The sequence below is a fragment of the Petaurus breviceps genome, unplaced genomic scaffold (assembly GCF_028583685.1).
Source record: "Petaurus breviceps papuanus isolate PSGF00001 unplaced genomic scaffold, PetGlider_PUasm1.0 38, whole genome shotgun sequence".
NCBI classification, from domain to species: Eukaryota; Metazoa; Chordata; class Mammalia; order Diprotodontia; family Petauridae; genus Petaurus; species Petaurus breviceps.
The window spans coordinates 77986139-78006923 of NW_027186304.1; the positions used below are offsets into that span (position 1 = coordinate 77986139).

Below are 20785 nucleotides of genomic sequence, written 5' to 3' on the forward strand. Positions count from 1 at the left end.
TTAATAATAAAAGCCAGAATCCTGGATTTCAGTTTCTTTCATAGCTATTACTTCTTAGAATTTATAAAGTAAAGACTATGTATAGTGGCTTTGTAAAGAGTGAAAAGTAAGATGATTTAAATTCATATCTCTATGGTGGGACCCTTGGGAAAAATGATATATGATAATTCTAATTTAGCATTTACAATGAACATAATATTACTTGTAGAACTAAACTTATACTGTGGATGTCTATATATGGATAGCTAATAAACTAAACTTATACTATGGATGTAAAATATCATGTTGATTTCTTTCTAGGAGAAATTCAACAAAAGAAATCAATGTTTGCCAAATGGAAAAAAAAATCTGAATAAGGAAAATGTTATTTAAGAGTCATAACTTAAAAAAAATAATTAATGAAGAAAAGTTAGCCTTGTTTCTTTCCATGACTTATCCTGTTTCTAATGCAGTTTTTCATCACCTTGTGATAGAATATTACTTGTAATTAAGGGTATTAAACAAATGTTCTGATGATTTGATGCCCAGCCTATATTCCATTTGATTTAAAATATTTGTAAGACTAATGTGATACTTTTATTTTGTTTACCTCTGTGTTGAAATATAATGCCTGGGTTCTCTAAATTCTGATCTTTTAGGGGGAGTACTTAGCTCCTTAAAAAAATAACTGGCAAAGAATTTTGTGTTATGAATAATATTGAAAGAATGTAATCTGCATTTTGAATTTGTAGAAGTCATACTGAGATAATTTATAGTAAACTGAATATTCTAAAGATTGTTAATATCTAAAGTAAATTTTTGCCTTTTTGTTCACTGGTAGATTTTATGTGTATCATCCTATTTTAATTGATATTAGTGTGTGTTTACAGTGAAACTTCATTATGACATTCTGCTCCATTTAATGTTTCCTGTATCTAATGTAAAAAAAAACAAACAAACTTGGGAGATGTAAAGAGGTTCCATTGTAGATGGAGTATGCTTTATAAGCCCATGTATTTTTAAGGATGTACAGAAACAGACGAGAGAGAGTTTCCCCTATGGAATATGAGGAAGATTTTCCAGAACAATCAAACATGCGTGTTTCATCGGCTGGAAATAACAGGTATAATATGTAGTTTAATTTTATCCTTCGGTCATTTTACTGGGAAACTGCAATTCCCTGAAAATGACTGATTGCAGAATATATGTATTTATGACCAGGGTTACTTGATACTGGAGGAAATCATCACAAAAGCTGTTGGGACAGGGACGTGAGATTTGCTTTAGGAGGAATTTTTATTAGGTCATATCATTTTTTTTCTTTAAAAAACTGCTGTATGTAACATATTAAAGTCCTCGTATAGTATCAGTATTATAAATCCTTCACAATATTTTTAGAAATAACAATCTTGTATGGTATGAAATATGTTAGTCCGATAGAAATACATTTAAAGTATTTAAAAGCTACAGAGTAGCTAAAGATTTCTTTTTTAGTTAATCAGATGTGTTTCTATTGTACTATATATTTTTATTTTTGTTAAAAAAAAGATTTTTGAGGTTTACTGCTTGTATAAAGTAGTATTTTTTTTCTTTTTGTGTATCAGTTCTCACTACACATGCCTTGCTAAAATGAAATTTTTTTTAGGATTTAACTCTTTTGTATTCATTGTAGTTGTGAATTTCAATCTTTTTAGGAGAAGGAGAGGACTGTAGGACTTCTTTCTTTTTTTTTTTTTGCCTTTTGGAGGGCAATTGGGGTTAAGTAATTTGCCCAAGGTTACACAGCTAGTTTTTTTGTGTGGGTATTAAGTGTCTGAGGCTGGAACCGAACTCAGGTCCTCCTGACTCTGGGGCTGGCACTTTACTCACTGCGCCACCTAGCCGCCCCTTCTTTCTTTCATATATATGTTTGGTGACCATGTTTTCTGGACCAAAAATCAGGACACATAAGTTCTGAGAAAAGATGTATTTATAAAGCCTTGTTAAAAGAACACTTTTTTTCCTCTTGAAATTGGTACTGTTCTATAAAATTGTGGGATGTATGGTTGTCATATCCATATGTCATGTAAAAAGCCCTAATTTTTGAGAAACTATAGATTATACTGAATTTAGTTATTAAATGTTGAGATATGAGTATTTTCCTTTGAGAAAGGTAGAATCACAGCATTTTAAATAATCAACATTGGAGAGTAGAAAATGCCCTCTTTTGGTTATAATTTTTATAATTGTTGTCTTTAGAAGGAATCAGATCACAGCTATTTGTGCTTCCCTGTGTCCCAGGAAATCTTTTGGGATTACTCTCTTTTCTTTTCTTTTTTTTTTTTTTTAAGCAATAGGGGTTAAATAACTTGCTCAAGGTTACACAGCCAGTTATTTCTGGGTGTGGTGCTAAGTATCAGAGCCCAGATTCAATCCCCAGGTCATCCCGACACTGGAGCCGGTGCTCTTATTTGCTGAGCCACCTGGCTGCCCCTAAGCAATTGGGGTTAAGTAACTTGCTCAAGGTTACACAGCCAGTTATTTCTGGGTGTGGTGCTAAGTATCAGAGCCCAGATTCAATCCCCAGGTCATCCCAACACTGGAGCTGGTGCTCTTACTCGCTGAGCTACCTGGCCTCCCCTAAGCAATTGGGGTTAAGTAACTTGCTCAAGGTTACATGGCCAGGTTTTTCTGGGTGGGTGCTAAGTGTCTGAGCCCGGATTCGATCCCCAGGTCATCCCAACACTGGGGCCGGTGCTCTTACTTGCTGTGCTACCTGGCTGCCCCTATTACTCTCTTTTCTAAATGTGGGGGAAAAACCACCAACTTTTTTTTTAGTTTATGAGAACTTTGCATGTTAAGATCTTAACTTTCACAGGAAATTCCTTTGAGTTTTTTTCCTTTTCTAGGATTGGAATTTTCAGTATGGAGCAGAGAGAGCTCTCTGTGCGTTAAGGGCTTTGTAGAACCAAACCTTGTTTTTGCTTGCACAAGAGTATATTACTTTCCTTGTGTCCTGCACAGAAACAGAAGAAGAATGCTCATAATTGTATTGTAAAATTCCCAAGATATGCTACATTCTACTGACTTAAAAATCTGTGAATAAGTGACATATTAATATTTTATCATAGCATTTTTACTTGTGCATTATTTGGATTCTGATTGATTTTCATTTCCTACTGTCACCAGTGTGCCAAATAACTATCATGGTGATCAGCGATCAAAGTCTGCCACTGATAAAATTGAGAGTCCTTTTTCAGGGATGATTTTTGGTATGTATACATTTCTTTACTGATGAAGCCTTTGCAGAAATATTTTATAATCTGTATTTGGAATATACATTTTCATGATATATTAGTGTGAGATTTTAATTAAGTTTTTCTTATTTTTAGGGAATAATTTTTGTTAGAGTAGTGAAATAATAGCTTTATGAGAATTTTACAAACTTGTGAGCTAGCTAGGGTAAAAATATTTTAGATATGGAATTGTTATTTATCTTGCTTGTTTTTTTAAACACAATATTTTATGTATTTTAAAATTCATTCAATGTGCTCTTATTGTGTTTTAGTGCCCTATTCTTTTTTCTTCAGATGAGTCAGGGCTTCTGTTGGAGCTCACAGAAAATAATTGAAAAGGATGTCTGATGAGCTTTTCTTATTACATTTAGTGGTAGTTTTCTAAGAATGATTTTGTAATAAATAGGGCATCGATAAACAGGGCACAGGTATACGGCTTAGATGGCCTAATGACATTTATTGGCCAGTATATTTGTAGTCAATAGAGGTTGCCAGACAGGTGTAAAGTGGAGGTGAAATGAAGTCTTCACAGATCTGTGTCTGAGACTGTAGTTTGTTTGGCACCTCATATTGTTCAAGGTGGAAAAAGCAGGCAGGGAAGGGAAAGGCCAGTGGCTCCCCCCAAATTAAGGTCTCAGGTAGGAGTTGCAAGGGCAGAGGTAGCTTTCTGTCAAATCTCTTGTCACTGGAGAGGCTCCCAGAAGAGCCTTCTGTGGGAGGAGACAGAGGGGCCAACATCTATGTTAACTTCCTCCCTCTGCCCAATAGCCACCTCCTGAAGGGTTAGAATCCCATCTCTGATACATGTTGGGAGAGATTTTAGTTTTCTCGTTCTCAGGATTCTAGGGCAGTGTTTGAAAGAATGGGATAATAAGAGTGGGATCTGAGGGCTCATCTTATCTTTACTTAATATGGAGAAATCTGTTATCTATAAAAATAGGGTGCTACAAGGAAAATAGCACACTTGGACAGAATTGAACATCGTCAGACTTTTGGACATGGGGGAGTTCTTACCAATAGTTTAGGAATATAAGATAAAATAAAAAAAATTCATACATATAAAACAAAGTATGCCACGGAATTAAAAAAATTTTTTTGAGGGGGTGACCTATAACTAGTTTGACCAGTGCCAAAGGAGAACCAACCTGAGGCTTGCTTCACAGTGGAGAAGAAATAAAGTCTTTGGTCTAAGAAGTTACAGCTTTCCCTTTGGACTCCCAGTATGACTGCTGACTCAGAGAGGAGTTTAGGGGAGAACTTTGTGAACATTTGTGCAGGAGTGTGGTTAAGTGAGTAGAACAGATAAGGTTCTTAGTCCCTTTCTCTGTGTAGAATGAATGACAAACCTTTTTCTAGAGTCGACTCATTTGATTTCTAGATTGATAAATATGTAGGAATAGAACTCAGGAGGGAGATAAGGGATGGATATGGAGAGATCACAGGGCAGTTATAGTTAAAGAAGGCTGGTGGGACTTTATTTGAACAACTTAAAAGAAAGTGTACAACTTAGATAATGTGGAAAGAAGAATAGATGGCTTTTAAGGGAGACAGAATAATATAAAGCAAGCACATGTGTTGGAATGTATGTGAGTATGTTTTTATTGTTCAGTAATTCATTAGTTTTTTATGAGATTTTCTTGGCAAAGATACTGGAGTGCTTTTCCATTTCCTTCTCCAGCTGATTTTATTAATGAAACTGAGGCAAACTAGGTTAGGTGACTTGTCCAGAGTCACACAGCTAATAAGTATCTGAGGTCAGATAGACTCAGGTCTTTTTGACTCCAGGCCTGGCACTCTATCCACTTCAACATCTAACTGCCACTTTTATAAGAAATTTATTTATAAATAAAAATAAACTCTATATGATTAGAAAAGTTTGACTGTAAATAATCTTTAAGAAATTATTGTAAAAATAAATTGACCAGAAGAAATCTGTATCAGCAGAGACAGATTCACTTTTTTTGTGACTTTTACAAGGTCATCAGTTTTATTGCCCTATAGTCCATAGGTAATGATGATAATAATAAGTATCTGGGGTTGTTTTTCAGCTCAGGTCTTCTGGTCTCCAGGCCCAGTGTTCTATCCACTGGGCCACCTAGCTGTCTCTGGTGGTAGAATGCTAGGCCTTGCTTATTATGAAGACAAATTGTAATTATCTCATATAATTATCTCTGTACTTACATATATACTCAAATAGTATATATAGTACTTATGTAATAATTATATAGTTGTATAGAATATGTATAGATTGGGTTCACATTTTTTTAAAGTTACTTTAAAAATTAAATCACTGATATCACTTTGCTTTTTTTTTTTTTTTTAAGCAATTGAGGTTAAGTAACTTGCTCAAGGTTACACGGCCAGGTGTTTCTGGGTGGGTGCTAAGTGTCTGAGCCCAGGATTCGATCTCCAGGTCTTCTCAACACTGGAGCCGGTGCTCTTACTTGCTGTGCTACCTGGCCGCCCCTATCACTTTGCTTTTTTGTTATTAAAGCTGAGTGTAAAATATAGCTTTGTGCTTTAAGCTTTCAAGTTGTTTGAATTCTGAATAAATCAGATTTCCTTGTAACTGCTTTACTTCTATAGTTGTTAATAAGAATGTTTTTGGAATTAAATGCTTTTATATTTGTAAAGTGCTTAGCACATAAATAACATAAATGTTAGTTATTTTGATTATTATTATTAGGAACTGAGTCCAGGTCTTCTTCCTTCTGAGTCTTGCTTTCTGTCCACTACCCAACGGTAACCTCTCTCTGATTCTATAAATGTAAAAATTGTTCTTATAGTTTGGCAGCAATTTGAGTATGTTTAATTATTGCCATTACCCATTACCGTGGCTTTCCCCCCAGATGTGACTTAGCATTATAAAATTACCTGTCTGCCATTTTCCAGTATAAAAACCAGTCAAGTATAGTAAGGAGATTAGTTAATAAGAATTTTCACATTCTTAGTGAAAAAAGTAACAAAGGTAAAAATGGGGATATTTATTCCATGTAGGTTTTTTCAAATGTGTGGTATATGTTGTAAGGGCTATAAAATAAATATAAAACATAATCAGTTTTCTAAAAGAACTTTCAGTTTTATTGGGGAAAAATATATCTAAAGGGAAATGTACACCAAAAATTACAGACAGTACTTATTACAGATATTCAGAGAAGAGAAATAACACTTTAGTATAAATATTCAAGGAAGTTATATGGAAAGAGTGAGATGAATTGTTAGGATTTGGATCAATGGAGAAGATAACATTCTGTGACATTTTAATTGGAGGGGATACTTTGAAACAAAAGCGTGGCACAGAGAAGAGAATAACAGTTTTATTGTGAAGTTGATTGGTAATGAGAGATAACATTGGCTAGGTATAACAGGAGTTAGGATCAAATCTTAGACATGAATTAGTGGGAAATAGGGAAATTTGTAGACACAAATTAAATATTCCCTATTTCAATTCATTTATATAGGCGGAAAAGATACGCATATATGTGACTATATACAAAAATATATAAAGCAAGTATAAGTCAATCTTGGGAGGGTGGGGAAAGACTGAAGATTAGTGATATGGAAAGTATTTTAGTAGGGACAGTGACCTAGAATGGATAGGACAGGTTTGGATCTAAGAGTGGATGTAGACAGATTAACCCTATAGAGAAAAGATAATCTTTATTAAGGAAGAATTATAGAATCTAAAGGAAGAATTAATGAAGATGATGTTATGAGTTTATGAGATGAGAAGAGGGAGCTCATAGCTAATGGTTTCAGTTTTCTTAGAGTTATGAAGAAAGGTCTTCACTTGAGAGACTAAGGGAAAGGAGGTATAGGAGGGAGGTGGATAGAAGAGAAGAGAAATTTAGAACAGTTGTTGTAGTGAGTAGGCTAGAGAATTATTTAAATTTCCAGTTGTATTTATTCTTTTGTGTTACTATTAATAGTTTGTTTAATCTCTAGCAAGTCAAGATCGAAATACTATTCGGAGGAAGAAAGAAAAGTACAGACAAGAACTGTTGGAGCAAATAGCTCAGCAGCAGAGGAATAAGAGACGGTAAGGAAAATCTTTTTTTCTGAATCAAAATATTAGCAAGAAGTAACTTATTCTATGGTTTAGTGATGAAAAAATACTACAATTAAGTGGAAATCAGTGGGTTCTAATATTGGCTCTGATACTGATCTCCTCTATAGATTATAGTATTATAGAGTTCAAGTTGAAAGGGACCTTAGGGATCATCTAGTTGGACACCATAATTTTTAAAGTCAAGAATAGAAGCCCAGAGAGGTTAAAAGACTTGCCTAATTACACAGGTTATCAATAGCTGAGCATAGTTCCTCTGACTTGAAATCCAAGGTTCTGTCTTACTGTATCATGTTACCCTTCAAACAAGATGCTTTTTTAGCTTTTCTAGGTCTCACTTAACTCATTTGGAAAATGATAATGTTTGATGAATTGATCTCTTAAGATCCTTTCTAACTTTAACATTCTCTTATTCTGTGATTTCTTGGGGCTGGAATTGAAGTTATGATTTCATTGCTGTAAGTAACTCTGAGGTGAAGAAACTCCCTCTACCAATACTGATTGGCATTTTCTCTGTAACTTAGAATCTTAGAGAATTGGCTAGAGTATTAAGAGTTAACCTTTGACTTTCACAGCTGGTATATGTCAGAGACAGGAATTGAGTCCAGGTCTTCTTCCTTCTGAGTCATGCTTTCTATCCACTACCCAACGGTAACTTCTCTCTGATTCTATAAATGCAAAAACTGTTCTTCTAGTTTGGCAGCAATTTGAGTGTGTTTAATTATTGCCATTACCCATTACCATGGCTTTCCCGCGAGATGTGACTTAGCATTATAAAATTACCTGTTTGCCATTTTCCAATATAAAATCCAGTCAAGTATAGTAAGGAGATTAATTAATAAGAATTTTCTCATTCTTAGTGAAAACAGTAACAAAGGTAAAAATGGGGCTATTTATCCATGTAGGTTTTTTCAAACTTGTGGCATATGTTGTAAGGGGCTATAAAATAAATATAAAACATAATCAGTTTTCTAAAAAAACTTTCAGTTTTATTGGGGAAAAATATATCTAAAGGGAAATGTACACCAAAAATGGATTAATCTAATGTCTAATATATGCAAATACAGTAACAGAGAAAACTTATGGTAAATGAACAAGTAGAAAAGGTTTTGTATTCCCCAAAGAATATTTTTCATTTTAAGCTTTACTGGAGAGTATTTATATTACAGATGATCATTAGTGTAACCAAGCTGTCTTGAATAAGAAAAGCAAGTAGAATGTAAGTTTTATCTATCTATATCTATATCTGCTCACATATATGTGTTTATATTTGGGGGGTCAGGGTGGGTGGTGATCTTTGCTTTAAGGAGTTTGAGAGCTAATTTTATTCTTTTAGTGTTTGTATTTCATTACAAGATGCTGTTGAAGGGTTGTCGAAGTGTGTTTATTAGTGAACAATTATACTTTTTGTTGAATGATTGTTAGAAGATCAAAGATGTCTTTGAATCAGGTTATGTAGATACTTAAATGCATGGAAGGTACTATAATTAGAAATACCTTATTATGAAGTCACTTTAATTTGAATATATAAATATTCATATATAAATAGATTATAGATATAAGTAGGAATTTATTAGATTTCCATAGAAGCATTCTGAATAAAATGTACAGCCTTTCATCTGGCTTTCAAGGCCACTCCCAGTCTACTTCTCACCTAGTAGCTTTACAGCCTAATTTCTCGTTACACATATTCCGTGTTCGACCTAGCTGTTCCTTAATCTGAACCAATTCATTAATTTCCCATTCTTTAATTCAAATCTGTTCTCTGTCTCTGGAATTGTATATCCTACTTTCCAATGATAGCCTTCCTCAGTGGTGTAGCTGCTGACATTCTCATGTTTTTTTTTAAAAAAAAACAACAATAAATATTTATTCGTGACCAACTCATGCTAGTTAGCCACAGCTGTCCTATAGGGTTCTGTCCTAGGTCTTTTCTTCTTCCTCTATATTTGATGATCTTACCAGCTCCTATGGATTCAGTTATCATCTTCATGCTGATGATTCTTGCCCCCCCTAAATTTCTCTATTAATTAATTAATTTTAGTTTTCAACATTCACTTCCACAAGATTTTGAGTTCCAAATTTTCTCCCTATCTCTCCCCTCCCCCTCCCTAAGACAGCATGCATTCTGATTACTGTAGCAGCAAGCACCCCAAGCACGTCCTCAGGGTTTGCAGCTACCACAGGTTCTTGGATCTGCTTTGTTAAAGGAAAGCAACTCAAAATGGGTTAACAAGCTTACTTTAATCAGTCAGACATATATCGTTTACCTTGTTCAGGAGAAAAGCTCAGCACCCTGAACCTCAAAGTATACAGGCATAATTATCAAGACAGAAACATCAAGTAGACAGATTTCCAAACTGTCCAACCATTACATCCATACCCAGTCAACATCTGGGTTTCCACATTCTGGGTTTTTCAAAGCCGGGGGACTCTCAACAACGGCTTCCCAGAATTCAGATCAAATCACAGAACATTTCTCAAAGTGAGTCCCAAAACAAAGCTACACATCAGGGCTTATATAGCCTTCTCCTGGCTCAGACAATGTAACAACCTTATTGACCCACTGGCCAATCAAAAAGTAAAAACTGAAAAACAAGCCTCCCTCCCCAGGCTTCTGGTGCACATTAGCCTAGGGGCAGGGAAGATCTTTAAAATTTACATTTCCATTACAATTACCCATTCCCCCAATCTGAACTCCCCTCTATCATACCTTCCCCTTCTCTTCTCCCCTTCCCCTCTATTTTCTTGTATGACAAAATAGAATTTCATGCCCTATTGCTTGTATGTCTTAATTCGCAGTTGCATGTAAAAACAGTTTTTAACATTTGTTTTAAAACTTTGGGTTCCATATTCTTTTCCTCCTTCCCTCCCCACCCATTCCCATTGAGAAGACAATCAGTTCAATATAAGTTTTCAGGCAAATCAATCCCATAACAGTCGTGTTGTGAAGGACTGACTATATTTCCCTCCACCCTATCCTGCTCTTTGTTCTCTTCTTTCCTGTGACCCTGTCCCTCCTCAGAAGTGTTTGCTTCTGATTACCCCCTCCTCCCATCTGCCCTTTCTTCTGTAATCCCTCTCCTCTTAACCCCTTCCCACTTACTTTCCTGTAGGGTAAGAGAGATTTTCATACCCAATTGAGTGTGTATGTTATTCTCATCTTAAGCCAAATCTGATGAGAGAAAGGTTCACTCACTTCCTCGCATTTCCTTCCTCTTCCCCTCCATTGTAAAAGCTTTTTCTTGCCTCTTTTATGTGAGATAATTTACCCCATTCTATTTTTGCCTTTCTCCTCCCAAATATATTCCTCTCTTACCCCTTAATTTTACTTTTTAGATATCATCCCTTCATATTCAACTTACCCTGTTCCTCCCATATATGTATATGTATATGTGTATGTATATGTATATGTATTCCCTCTAACTACCCTAATATTGAGAAAGGTCTCATGAGTTACAGATATCTTTCTCTATAGGAATGTAAACATTTCAACTTTAATAAGCACCTTATGATTTCTCTTTTCTGTTTACCTTTTCATGTTTCTCTTGATTCTTGTATTTGAAAGTCAGATTTCCTATTCAGCTCTGATCTTTTCATCAAGAATGCTTGAAAGTTCTCTATTTCATTGACTTTCCATTTTTTTCCTTAAAGTATTATACTCAGTTTTGCTGGGTAGGTGATTCTTGGTTTTAATCCTAGCTCCTTTGACCTCTGGAATATTTTATTCTAAGCCCTTCTATCCCATAACATAGAAGCTGCTAGATCCTGTGTTATCCTGATTGTGTCTCCACAATATTGAAATTGTTTCTTCTTGGCTGCTTGTAATATTTTCTCCTTGATCTGGGAACTCTGGAACCTGGCTATAATATTCCTAGGAGTTTTCTTTTTGGGATCTTTTTCAAGAGGTCAGTGAATTCTTTCAGTTTCTATTTTGCCCTCTGGTTCTAAAACATCAGGGCAATTTTCCTTGAGAATTTCTTGAAGGATGATTTCTAGGTTCTTTTTATGATCATGGCTTTCAGGTAGTCCAATAATTTTTAAATTATCTCTCCTGGATCTATTTGCCAGGTCAGTGGTTTTCCCAATGAGATATTTCATATTGCCATCTACTTTTTCATTTGTTTGGATCTTTTTAATAGTATCTTGATTTTTCATAAAGTCACTAGCTTCTATTTGCTCCAATCTAATTTTGAAGGAATTATTCTCTTCAGTGAACTTTTGAAATTCTTTTTCCATCTGGCAGATTTGGCTTTTTAAGGCATTCTTCTCCTCATTGCCTTTTTGGGCCTTTTTTGCCATTTGAGTTAGTCTATTTTTTAAGGTGTTATTTTCTTCAGTCAGATTCTTGACTCTCTTTTCATGATTTTCTTACATCATTCTCATTTCTCTTCCCAATTTTTCCTCCACTTCTCTTACTTGATTTTCAAAATCCTTCTCGAGCTTCTTCATGGCCTGTAACCTATTCATATTTTTCTTGGAAGCTTTTGGTGCAGGAGTTCTGACTTTGGTGTCTTCCTCCCATTCCATTCTTTGATCCTTTTTGTCCCCAAAAAAGGAATCTCAAGTCAGATTGCTGTGCTTGCTTTGCTTCCTTTGCTTGCTCATGTTGCCACTCAATTACTTGACTTTTGAGCTTTTTGCCACAGTAGAACTCTGCTTCCCCAGTGGGGAGCTTTGTCCCAAATCGCTGGGGTTTTTGGACCTGCCAGAACTTAGAGGGGTGCTGACTCTGCAACCCCCACAAACTCTGACTCACTGGTCACACACCTCAGGACTTCCACCCAAGACTGCGATCCAGATCCACGCAGGTTAAAGCAAGAGCGATCACTTTGAATGATTGCTTGGTTCCCCTACAATCTGCAGGTCGGGAGCTCTGAAGCAGCCACGTGGAGGCAGCTGCACAGCTGCTATGCATTGGCCTCTTATTACTCCAGGGGCAGAGGCTGGACTGCACCTCCATCCCCCTTCAGTTCCAACAAAATTGTACACTGACCTTTTACTTTTTCTTTGGCATTTATGGGTTGATATTTCTGGAAACTGCCATAGCTGATGGTGATCCACTCTCCTGAGGTCCACGGTAGCAGCTGCTGGTTTGGGGCTGCCCTTGGGCTAGAACTGCAGGCTACAAGGGGCTGGGCTCAGCTCTCAGCGTACTGCCATGGACCCTTCCTGTCTGGCTGCCAGGCTGCCTTCAGTGGGAGATTTGTTTCTCTCCGTCACTTTGTGAGTTGTGTAGCTCTAAAATTTGTTTAGAGTCACATTTTTGTAGGTATTTGAGGTAGTTATAGGGGGAGCTCAGGGAGTTTTCCTGCTTCTACGCTGCCATCTTGGCTCCTGCTCCCCCTCTCAGATATTTTTAATAGGATATCCTATAGACATTTCAACGCTAGCATGTCCAAAACCAACCTCATCATTGATTCTGCATTCCCTGTTCTCTAAGGCATCCTTATCATTATAGGAAGGAAAGAAACAATAATTTAAGGGCCTAACTGTGTGCCACGAACTATAATGATTACTCTACAGATACTCTTTTGATCCTCACAAAAACTCCAGGAGATGGATGCTTTTATATCCCCTATTTATAATTGTGGAAAATGAGGCAGACAGAGTGGTTGAAAAGACTTGTCCAGGGTTACTATCTGAGGCTGAATATGTACTCAGGTTTTTCTGATCCCAGGCCGAGGGCTCTATCCACCATACCAGTTGTGCCTCAGGCTCATCAACTCAGTGTCATATTTGATTTTTCATTCTTCCCTAGCCCTGGTTATTCAGTCAGTTGCGAAATCTTTTTGGTTTTGCCTGTTTGAAATCTCTCACCTCCATTTCCTTCTTCCTATTTACATGGCTCACCATCATACTTCAAGCTTTTATTACCTCTTGTCTGGATTATTTCAGTGACCACCTAATTCAATCCTTCTTAGGTTTCCTTTTTTCTGTCCATCATCCATAGAGCTGTCAAAGTGATGCTCCCAAAGTACAAGCCTGATCATGTGACTCCCTCAGTAAATTCCAGTGACTCCCTCTTCCTTCTAGGATAAAATATAAACTTCATGTGACATTTTCAGGTCCTTCATACTTTGCTGCCTTTTCACGTTTGTTGTATATTTCTTTGCTCTGTGCACTCTCTAGCCAAACTTATTTTATTGTTATTTCTTAAATACATCATGGAATTTCCCATCTCTGGTTCTTTGCCTGGACTTTTCTTCATACCTAGAATACTTAAACTCCTCCCATCTGCCTCTTGGATTTCCTAGTTTCTTTAAAATTCAGCTAGTCTCAATCCTACCTTGCCCCCCCCCACCCCATATATATTGTATTCCTTTTAAAATATAAGCTCCTCGAGGGCAGAGACTATTTAATTCCCTTTATATTTATCTAGTATACTTATATATGTACACTGGTTCTCCTATATTAGAATATATTCTTGAGAGTGGGAGTTGGTTCGTTCTTTGTGTTGCTTTTCCAGCACCTAGCACAATGCCTGGTTCATAGTAGACACTTAATAAATGTTTATTGATTGATTGATTGATATCCCTAAGCATAGTAATATATCTGGTACACATTAGGCAGTTAAGAAATTCATTGAATGATTAAGAAGTTCATTGAATGATTGATTTGCCCCTGGTTTCTTGAGGGTCCAGGGCATGGTCTTTGTAGGGCAGCATCTTGAATAGAGTAGGCATTTAATATTTGCTGAATTATAATGAATTAAATTCTGCATTGTTCATATTTCTTTGCAAAGGGAGAATGGAAGTTTTAAAAAATGAAATAGGTTTTTTCCTCACATAAATAGAGGATATTTTTGTACTTGTGTAATTAGTGCTATGAAAACTGATTAGTTGTAAAGTTGTCATAGCACATTTGTTAGACACACACACAGTGCTCAAACACAAAATTGCTTAGGAGTGAATTTTTTTCTCTGCCCTAGTTTGCTGTGATTAATGGTAATTAAAATTGCTTAAAGTTGTTCATAGCTAATTCAACAAATGTTTATTAAGTGCCTATTCTATAAAGTTATTGGAAGCACAGAGATAAAAAAGGAAGCCAACACCATTGCTGCCACCAAGGAGCTTCTGTTCTCCTAGGGAGATATTACCTGTATATAAGAAAGGTGATGATGAAAAGCATAGTGATAAGCAGGGAGAGATCTAGGCGAAGTCCTCTTGAAAGATTTGACTGATGAAAGAATACTTTTGGGAAGAGGGAAGATTAGAAAAAAACTTTGAAGGAAGAGAAAATTATGGAAGATGGAGAGCAGGGAGGTGTTGCAAGAATGTGGGGTTACCTGTGGGGATGGAAGCTGGAGGTAGCATTTTAATTTTGGGGAAACAGCTTAATGACTCTCATTTGCTGGAACAGAAAGTACCTTAAAAAAGGAGGAAAGGGAGGAGTGCCATGAAGTACAGCTCGAAAGGTAGCTAGGAGCTAAATTGTGGAAGGTTCTCAGTGCTGAGCTAAGGAATTTGCATTTTATTCTATAGGCAATAAAACAAGGAATCATTAAGAATTTTGATTAGGAAAGTGATTGGAAATGTGCATTGGAAGTTAATTCTGGTTGCTGGGTAGAGGGTGTATTGGAGAGGTGAGCTGTACATAAAAATAGCTTGTAATTAGGAATTCAACTGTTTAGTAGCATTTTGATTTGTGTCCATTATAGTGGTTTTTGTAACACTTATTTAAACTTTATTTTTCTAATATATTTCATTTAGAGAAAAAGAACAGGAGCTCCGTGTTGCAGCTACTGGAGAAATTGACCCTGAGAAATCGGTGAGAATTTTATGATATCATTATAATGCTTAACTTTTCATTTAAATGGACCTTTTTCTATGAAAGTTATAACCATAAATGCTTAAAATAAAATGTTATGGGGAAAATAGGGGAGGAAAAAAAGAATCATAAAAAGAAGGAATCTTAAGAAAACCTAAGATGTACCTTAGTAAACTCAGGTACATAAGGATATGATGATATTCTTATTGGTTGTTCTTCATTCTCGAAGAGGACCAAAATGACATCACTGTGCTAGAGTCAAGTTTCGGTGTGTCCAGCTGTGGCTGATCAGACCAGTGTGAGCTCGGAATGCCCTACCAAAGGCTGGACACAAATAGGCCATGTGAACATTTGGAGTAGATTCTCTAAATTTACGTATCTTGCATTTCTTATTCTTATGATAAAAATAAGAAGTACCCAGCATGAGTTCATGTTTTATAAAACAAGACTAAAAGTCAGTTATTTGTAGTACTTCATTTTCCTAGGAAAACGTTTTTTTTTTCCTTTTTAGATCATGATTCTAATTTTAATACAAAATTATCTTTGCTTTTCTCAAATGCAGTATGATAGAGTACTAAAAGATATGTTCCAAGACAATGTTATCTTAATGAGCAACATAAGATAACACTTTACCTACCACATCTTGGTCAACCTTTAGATATGAATATTTTGTGAGGAAACTTTTCTCTTTTTGTAAGAAACTTTCTCTTTTGATAAATATATTTTAGTAAATGTTATAAAAATTAAAATGATGTGAAAGTAACAATCTTATTTGTACTTCACTTTTGCAATTCTCATTATAAGCGGAATGGATTACTAACGTCATTGCAACTAAGTAAAAAGGAGGTAACTATTTCTCTTATATGAAATGCTGTTTTTATCTAGTTGGATATATAGTATGTATTTGCTGAAGGGAATATTTGGTCTCTTAATGCATGTTTTGTAATGTATCGTGGTACATGATGACCAAAAGTATTAAAAAAAAAAATGAAAAAGTTTAGGCGTAAAAAGAACAAAGCAACTTAGGATAAAATTATTCATAATGGTTAATTTTTGATTATGTGCAGATTATATGGTAGTTTTTTTTTTCCTATTTTCAATGTTGCACTAGTTTTCCCTTGCCACCTGGTATGCGTTTGGGGGACCTTTTCATGAAGCTAGCATATGTATACTCAGAAAATGAAAAACTCATTTTAACTTTAGCCTGAATCATTACTAGAGAGCTAAATATGCTGCAAAAAGATATTTTCAAATGAAATTTTAAAAAATCAAGGATAAACATAAAGTATTTGTGATCATTGGCCTCTTGTTCCCATTTCTTAGCACAGATAACTGGGATTTATCTCAGCATCCAAAACTAAGTGAATTTTAGTAGGAAAGAATACTATGGTAGGTTGAAATTTCTTTCTTCATATGCTTTTAAAGTTATAGGTATTTCCTAGCTTGAGATAGGTTATGTTCATATTTAGCCAGTTGTTTGGAATATGGAACACATTTCCCTCAAAAACTCATAGCATGCTGACATTTTAAAGCTAGGAGAGAGATGGCATATAGAGAAATAATGTTTATAGATATTACGGAGATTCCTAAGGTAGCCCACAAAATCATATTTTTTCCATAGTATACCTGAAGTGGTGGTTCTGATCCCCATATTCCTAAGGGTTCTGAAGCCCAGTTTCTTTTGAGCATCCTTCCCATTTAGTATGATCTTTGAGCCTCTTTGTACCCCTAAGGGAGATGCACAGAATTACTACTAAGGGAGATGCACAGAATGAGAGATAAGGACATTGTTGAAGGTCAAGCCATTTTACCTTTTAGAGAAGATTTTTGATATTACAGAGATCGAGAAAGGCAGTGGTTCTTGAAGCAAAAATGGTGAGGGGGCTCTAGTGACATGATGGCACTAGTGATTTGTATCTGAATTATTGACAATAGGTATCATTAACTTTTGAGACTATTTGCTATAAAGAAAGATTTTGAAGCCAGTTTAGTATAAGTATATATGTGTATATATACACAATAGAATAAAGTTTGTGGTTGGCATAACAATACGCTTATATATGGTTGTTTTGGGGTTTGAAGATTTTTACACTTTTTCCTGTTTGGACAAAACCCAGATGGTTTTAGATTAAGTAGGAAAAGTAAATATAAGATACATTGCTAATGTTTAAGTACTATTGATGTTACCTTTGGTAAACTACTCCTAAAAGGGATATAAAATTCAGAATAATAATAATAGCTAACATTTAAATAGCTTTCATAGTTTACATAGTCCTTTTCTCACAACAGCCCTAGTATGTAGGTCATGCAAATGTTATTATTTTTGTTGTTATTCAGTTGTTTTTCAGTCATGCCCGAATCTTTGTGACCTCATTTAGGATTTTCTTCGCAAAAATACTGGAGTTGTTTGCCATTTCCTTCTCAAACTCATTTTTCAGATGTGGAAACTGAAACAAAAGAGTTAAGTTGATTTGGCCAGGGTTATGCAATTAGAAAATGTCTGAGGCCAGATTTGAACCTAGGAAGATGAGTGTCCATGACTCCAGGCCTAGTGTCATCTAGCTGCCCCCATTATTTTACAGAAGAAGAAAACTAGGTTTAGAGAGGGTAACGATGTATCTGCCTGAGGTGACAAGGCTAGTTATGGAGGAAATGTCCAGCCCACGACTTCTGATGTCACATCTAGGCCGTGTGTTGTGAGGAAAGCCCTCTTAAATCTTAAAACACCATACAAATATAAGCTGTTGGTGTTAGTATTCTGATGCCTAGGGAAGTATGCTTTTTTTGACCCTCCCTCCTCCCCAGCATCCCAAGCTTCTTCTGCTGTGCTGTCATGAAATCAGCCATGGCAACTGTGTAGAGAGAAACATGACTCTTTCTTTAAAGAAGGAGCCCTGGCTTCTGACACCTACTTTTGTACTTTGGTCAGGTCTCTTCATTCACTTAGTCTTTGTGGGCCTTAGTTTCCTAATCTGTAAAATTGATGAAACAACACTTTATTTGACTGAAGGACTTTTGGGTTATTTAATTATTATATTATTGGGGTTAGGGATGATTATTTCTTGAAATCCCTTCCATTTATTACCATCAGTGAATTTACAGAATAATCATTTATTTTTCTTTCTTTTAGCCTGATAGACTAAAGCAGTTAGGTATGAGCCCAAGATATTTTGAAAAGAAGTTTTCACTTTTTGAAGAGAAGATTCCACCGGAAAGGCCCAAAGTAGCTTTCCAGACACCTCTTCCTGCCTTATCTGACCTCTCTAGGCCATCTTTAAGTGAAGACTTTAACCAAGGGATCAACACCACCCTTGGTGAAATGATGTCATCCAGGTGCTTGTTTATAATGTTTTTCTCTTTAGGAATTAGGTAAGCTATTGTTTTTGACATTTAGGTGAATTTCTGAATTTAATCATGAAGAAAAATACTATCCTTAGAGAATTGTCAAGTTCTTTCAAATGATTTCTTCAATTATAGCATTTGATTTTGTTATCCTTAGTTCTTGACTTTGTGAAACCAAGAAAAATTATTAAACATTTTTCATTCCTTTTAGATGAATGCTAATTACTTTAAAATTTGTTTTAGGTTCAATTTTGGAATGACTGTTCTTAGTAATATACCTTTGAAAATATGTAAACTATACTGTGTTGCTAGTTTTAGAAATTTCCACTTGGCAAACATGGAATTCTTCCTTTAATTTCTTATGAAAAAAATCCTGTATGGCTTTGTCTCTTACATGTGAATAATTCTAACTGTTGTCTTTCTTTAGCTACTTTTCTATGGCAAGTTAGGCCTTAGAAAACTCGAACTGCCTAAGATAGGTTTCAGTTATCATAATAAGCTTTCAGACTGCAGGTCCTATATAAGTTATATATTATACTAATGTTTAGAGAATTAATCATATTCATTATTTGAGATCCATAAATGTAAGGTACTATGCATCCTTCCTGTGCTGTCTATTCCTGTGGTCTGTACTGTAATTATTCTTCATACTGTCATTATTCTATCCATAAAATATTTTTTTCTTCATTTCAAAGATGCTGCTGTTAACATCGATATTTCCTGTGCTGTACTACCTATTGTAAGATCTTATGTATGTTAATGACAGGTTGGATAACAATATTGATATATAGTTTACAAAGTTAAATACGGTTCATAAAATTCCAAAGAGGCTAAAAGAGATGAGAATTATTCATTGCCTTAAATGTCTTTTATATTAGCTACCTTGCTGCGTTGTAGATATTTGGTTGAAAAGGCAGGATAAAGGGAATGTGGAGATTAGATGACTAGTGAAATGTGTAAAAGACATACTTCTGAAGGAATTACCAATGTCTTATTGGTCCTTCAAAATCATTTTGAAGTAAATGGTTTGGGGGGAGAGTTAGCTAGGCTGTACCAGAAAGGATTTCTGAGGAAGCAAAGTAAATGGCTGTTTTTCCCCCTTTCTCTTAGAAAACTTCTTATAGTACACCACTGTTGGAATTATTGAAGTTGTAGAAATCTAGAGAGTAGAGAGAGTATGAGATAACCTAATTCAATGTTATGAAGACCTTAAAGACAAGATGTTCCAAAAGTCTTAGTGAGGTTTAAGTGAAGCTTAAAAACTTCACCAAGATATTTAGGACACTGTGTATAATACCATGGATTATGTCAAAATATCATTTTTGAAATTAGCTCCTTCATCCCTATCTCTAATCCCCTCCCCCTCCTTTTTTTTTTTTTTTTTGCCTTTGTGGTTTTACTACCTTGAAAAGTGAACAATCCTATTTTCATATCTAGTTAAAGGTTGGGAGAGTATGTAAATAACCTAGCTTAATCTTTCTTTGGATTTTGGCTAGAATGGACCTGTACATCTCCCCCACTTCAAAAAGAAGAATACACTAATATTACATTGTAGATTACAGATATGTTCCTAAAAAGTTATATATCAATAAAATTTTGAGAAGTTGAATAATCTTATATTCCCACTAGGATAGTTTCTAATTTCAGAACGCTTTTGTAAAGCAAAATCTCTCTAAGTAAGGTGAATAATCTCCTGTAAATCTGTATTTATGTTTGTGTTCATGACTGTATAATAATTGTGTATATTACTATGTATATGTATATATTTTTGTGTATGTGTGTATATATGTATATGTATATATATGTTTGCTTGTAGACTCTTGTGTATATATTTTTGCTTCTTTGAGTTTAGACTCCACTATGTGAGTTCATGAATACGTTTAATGTGTGTATGTGAAGGAAATGGAGCATTACATGAGTGCAGAAATATATATATACCTTGCTAGAGTCGGTCGTAAGAATGACCACATTCTCATAGCTCTATAAAGAGCTGGCCTAAGAATTGGGAGTAAAGATTCTGTACTTCTAATACCACTGACTTTTCCTTCAAGTCAGAGTTTTAATTTTTTTTTCTATAAAGTAGTGATGGTGACTTCCTTCGAAATGGTATGTGATAGATGATAAAATGTTAATTTCATACCATTTACTTGTTAGTGGGGGAGGAGCATTGGACATTATGTGGGGGAGGGGATACTAGGGTATGTGTGCATATGTGGAGAACTTGGGTGAGTGATAGGCACATGGAGAGGATCTTTGTGTATGTAAGAAGATATCTAGAGGTAACATGGTGGCATATCTATGAAAGAGCTGTAGGTGTAAGAGAAGAATGTATGGGGACATGGAGGGACATGTA

At 35.3% G+C, this 20785-nt stretch overlaps 1 protein-coding gene across 18 annotated transcripts in view; it reads left to right on the plus strand.

Moving 5' to 3' along the window:
- The window catches only part of CSPP1 (centrosome and spindle pole associated protein 1), a 142511-nt gene that overhangs the window by 54684 nt on the left and 67042 nt on the right, over positions 1–20785 (plus strand). For 12 of the 18 annotated variants that reach the window (XR_011170688.1, XM_069100061.1, XM_069100062.1 and 9 more), the window contains 6 exons: positions 1004–1102; positions 3148–3230; positions 7200–7293; positions 15033–15090; positions 15895–15936; positions 18221–18459. The exons of 1 other annotated variant lie outside the window; for it this stretch is intronic. Coding sequence is in view for 16 of the 17 variants with exons in the window: in XM_069100061.1 (XP_068956162.1) it covers positions 1004–1102; positions 3148–3230; positions 7200–7293; positions 15033–15090; positions 15895–15936; positions 18221–18459 (615 nt within the window). In the remaining variant the exon portion in view is untranslated. The remainder of the gene's footprint in view (positions 1–1003; positions 1103–3147; positions 3231–7199; positions 7294–15032; positions 15091–15894; positions 15937–18220; positions 18460–20785) is intronic. 5 more of the 18 variants (XM_069100064.1, XM_069100076.1, XM_069100067.1 and 2 more) reach the window with 3 other exon arrangements.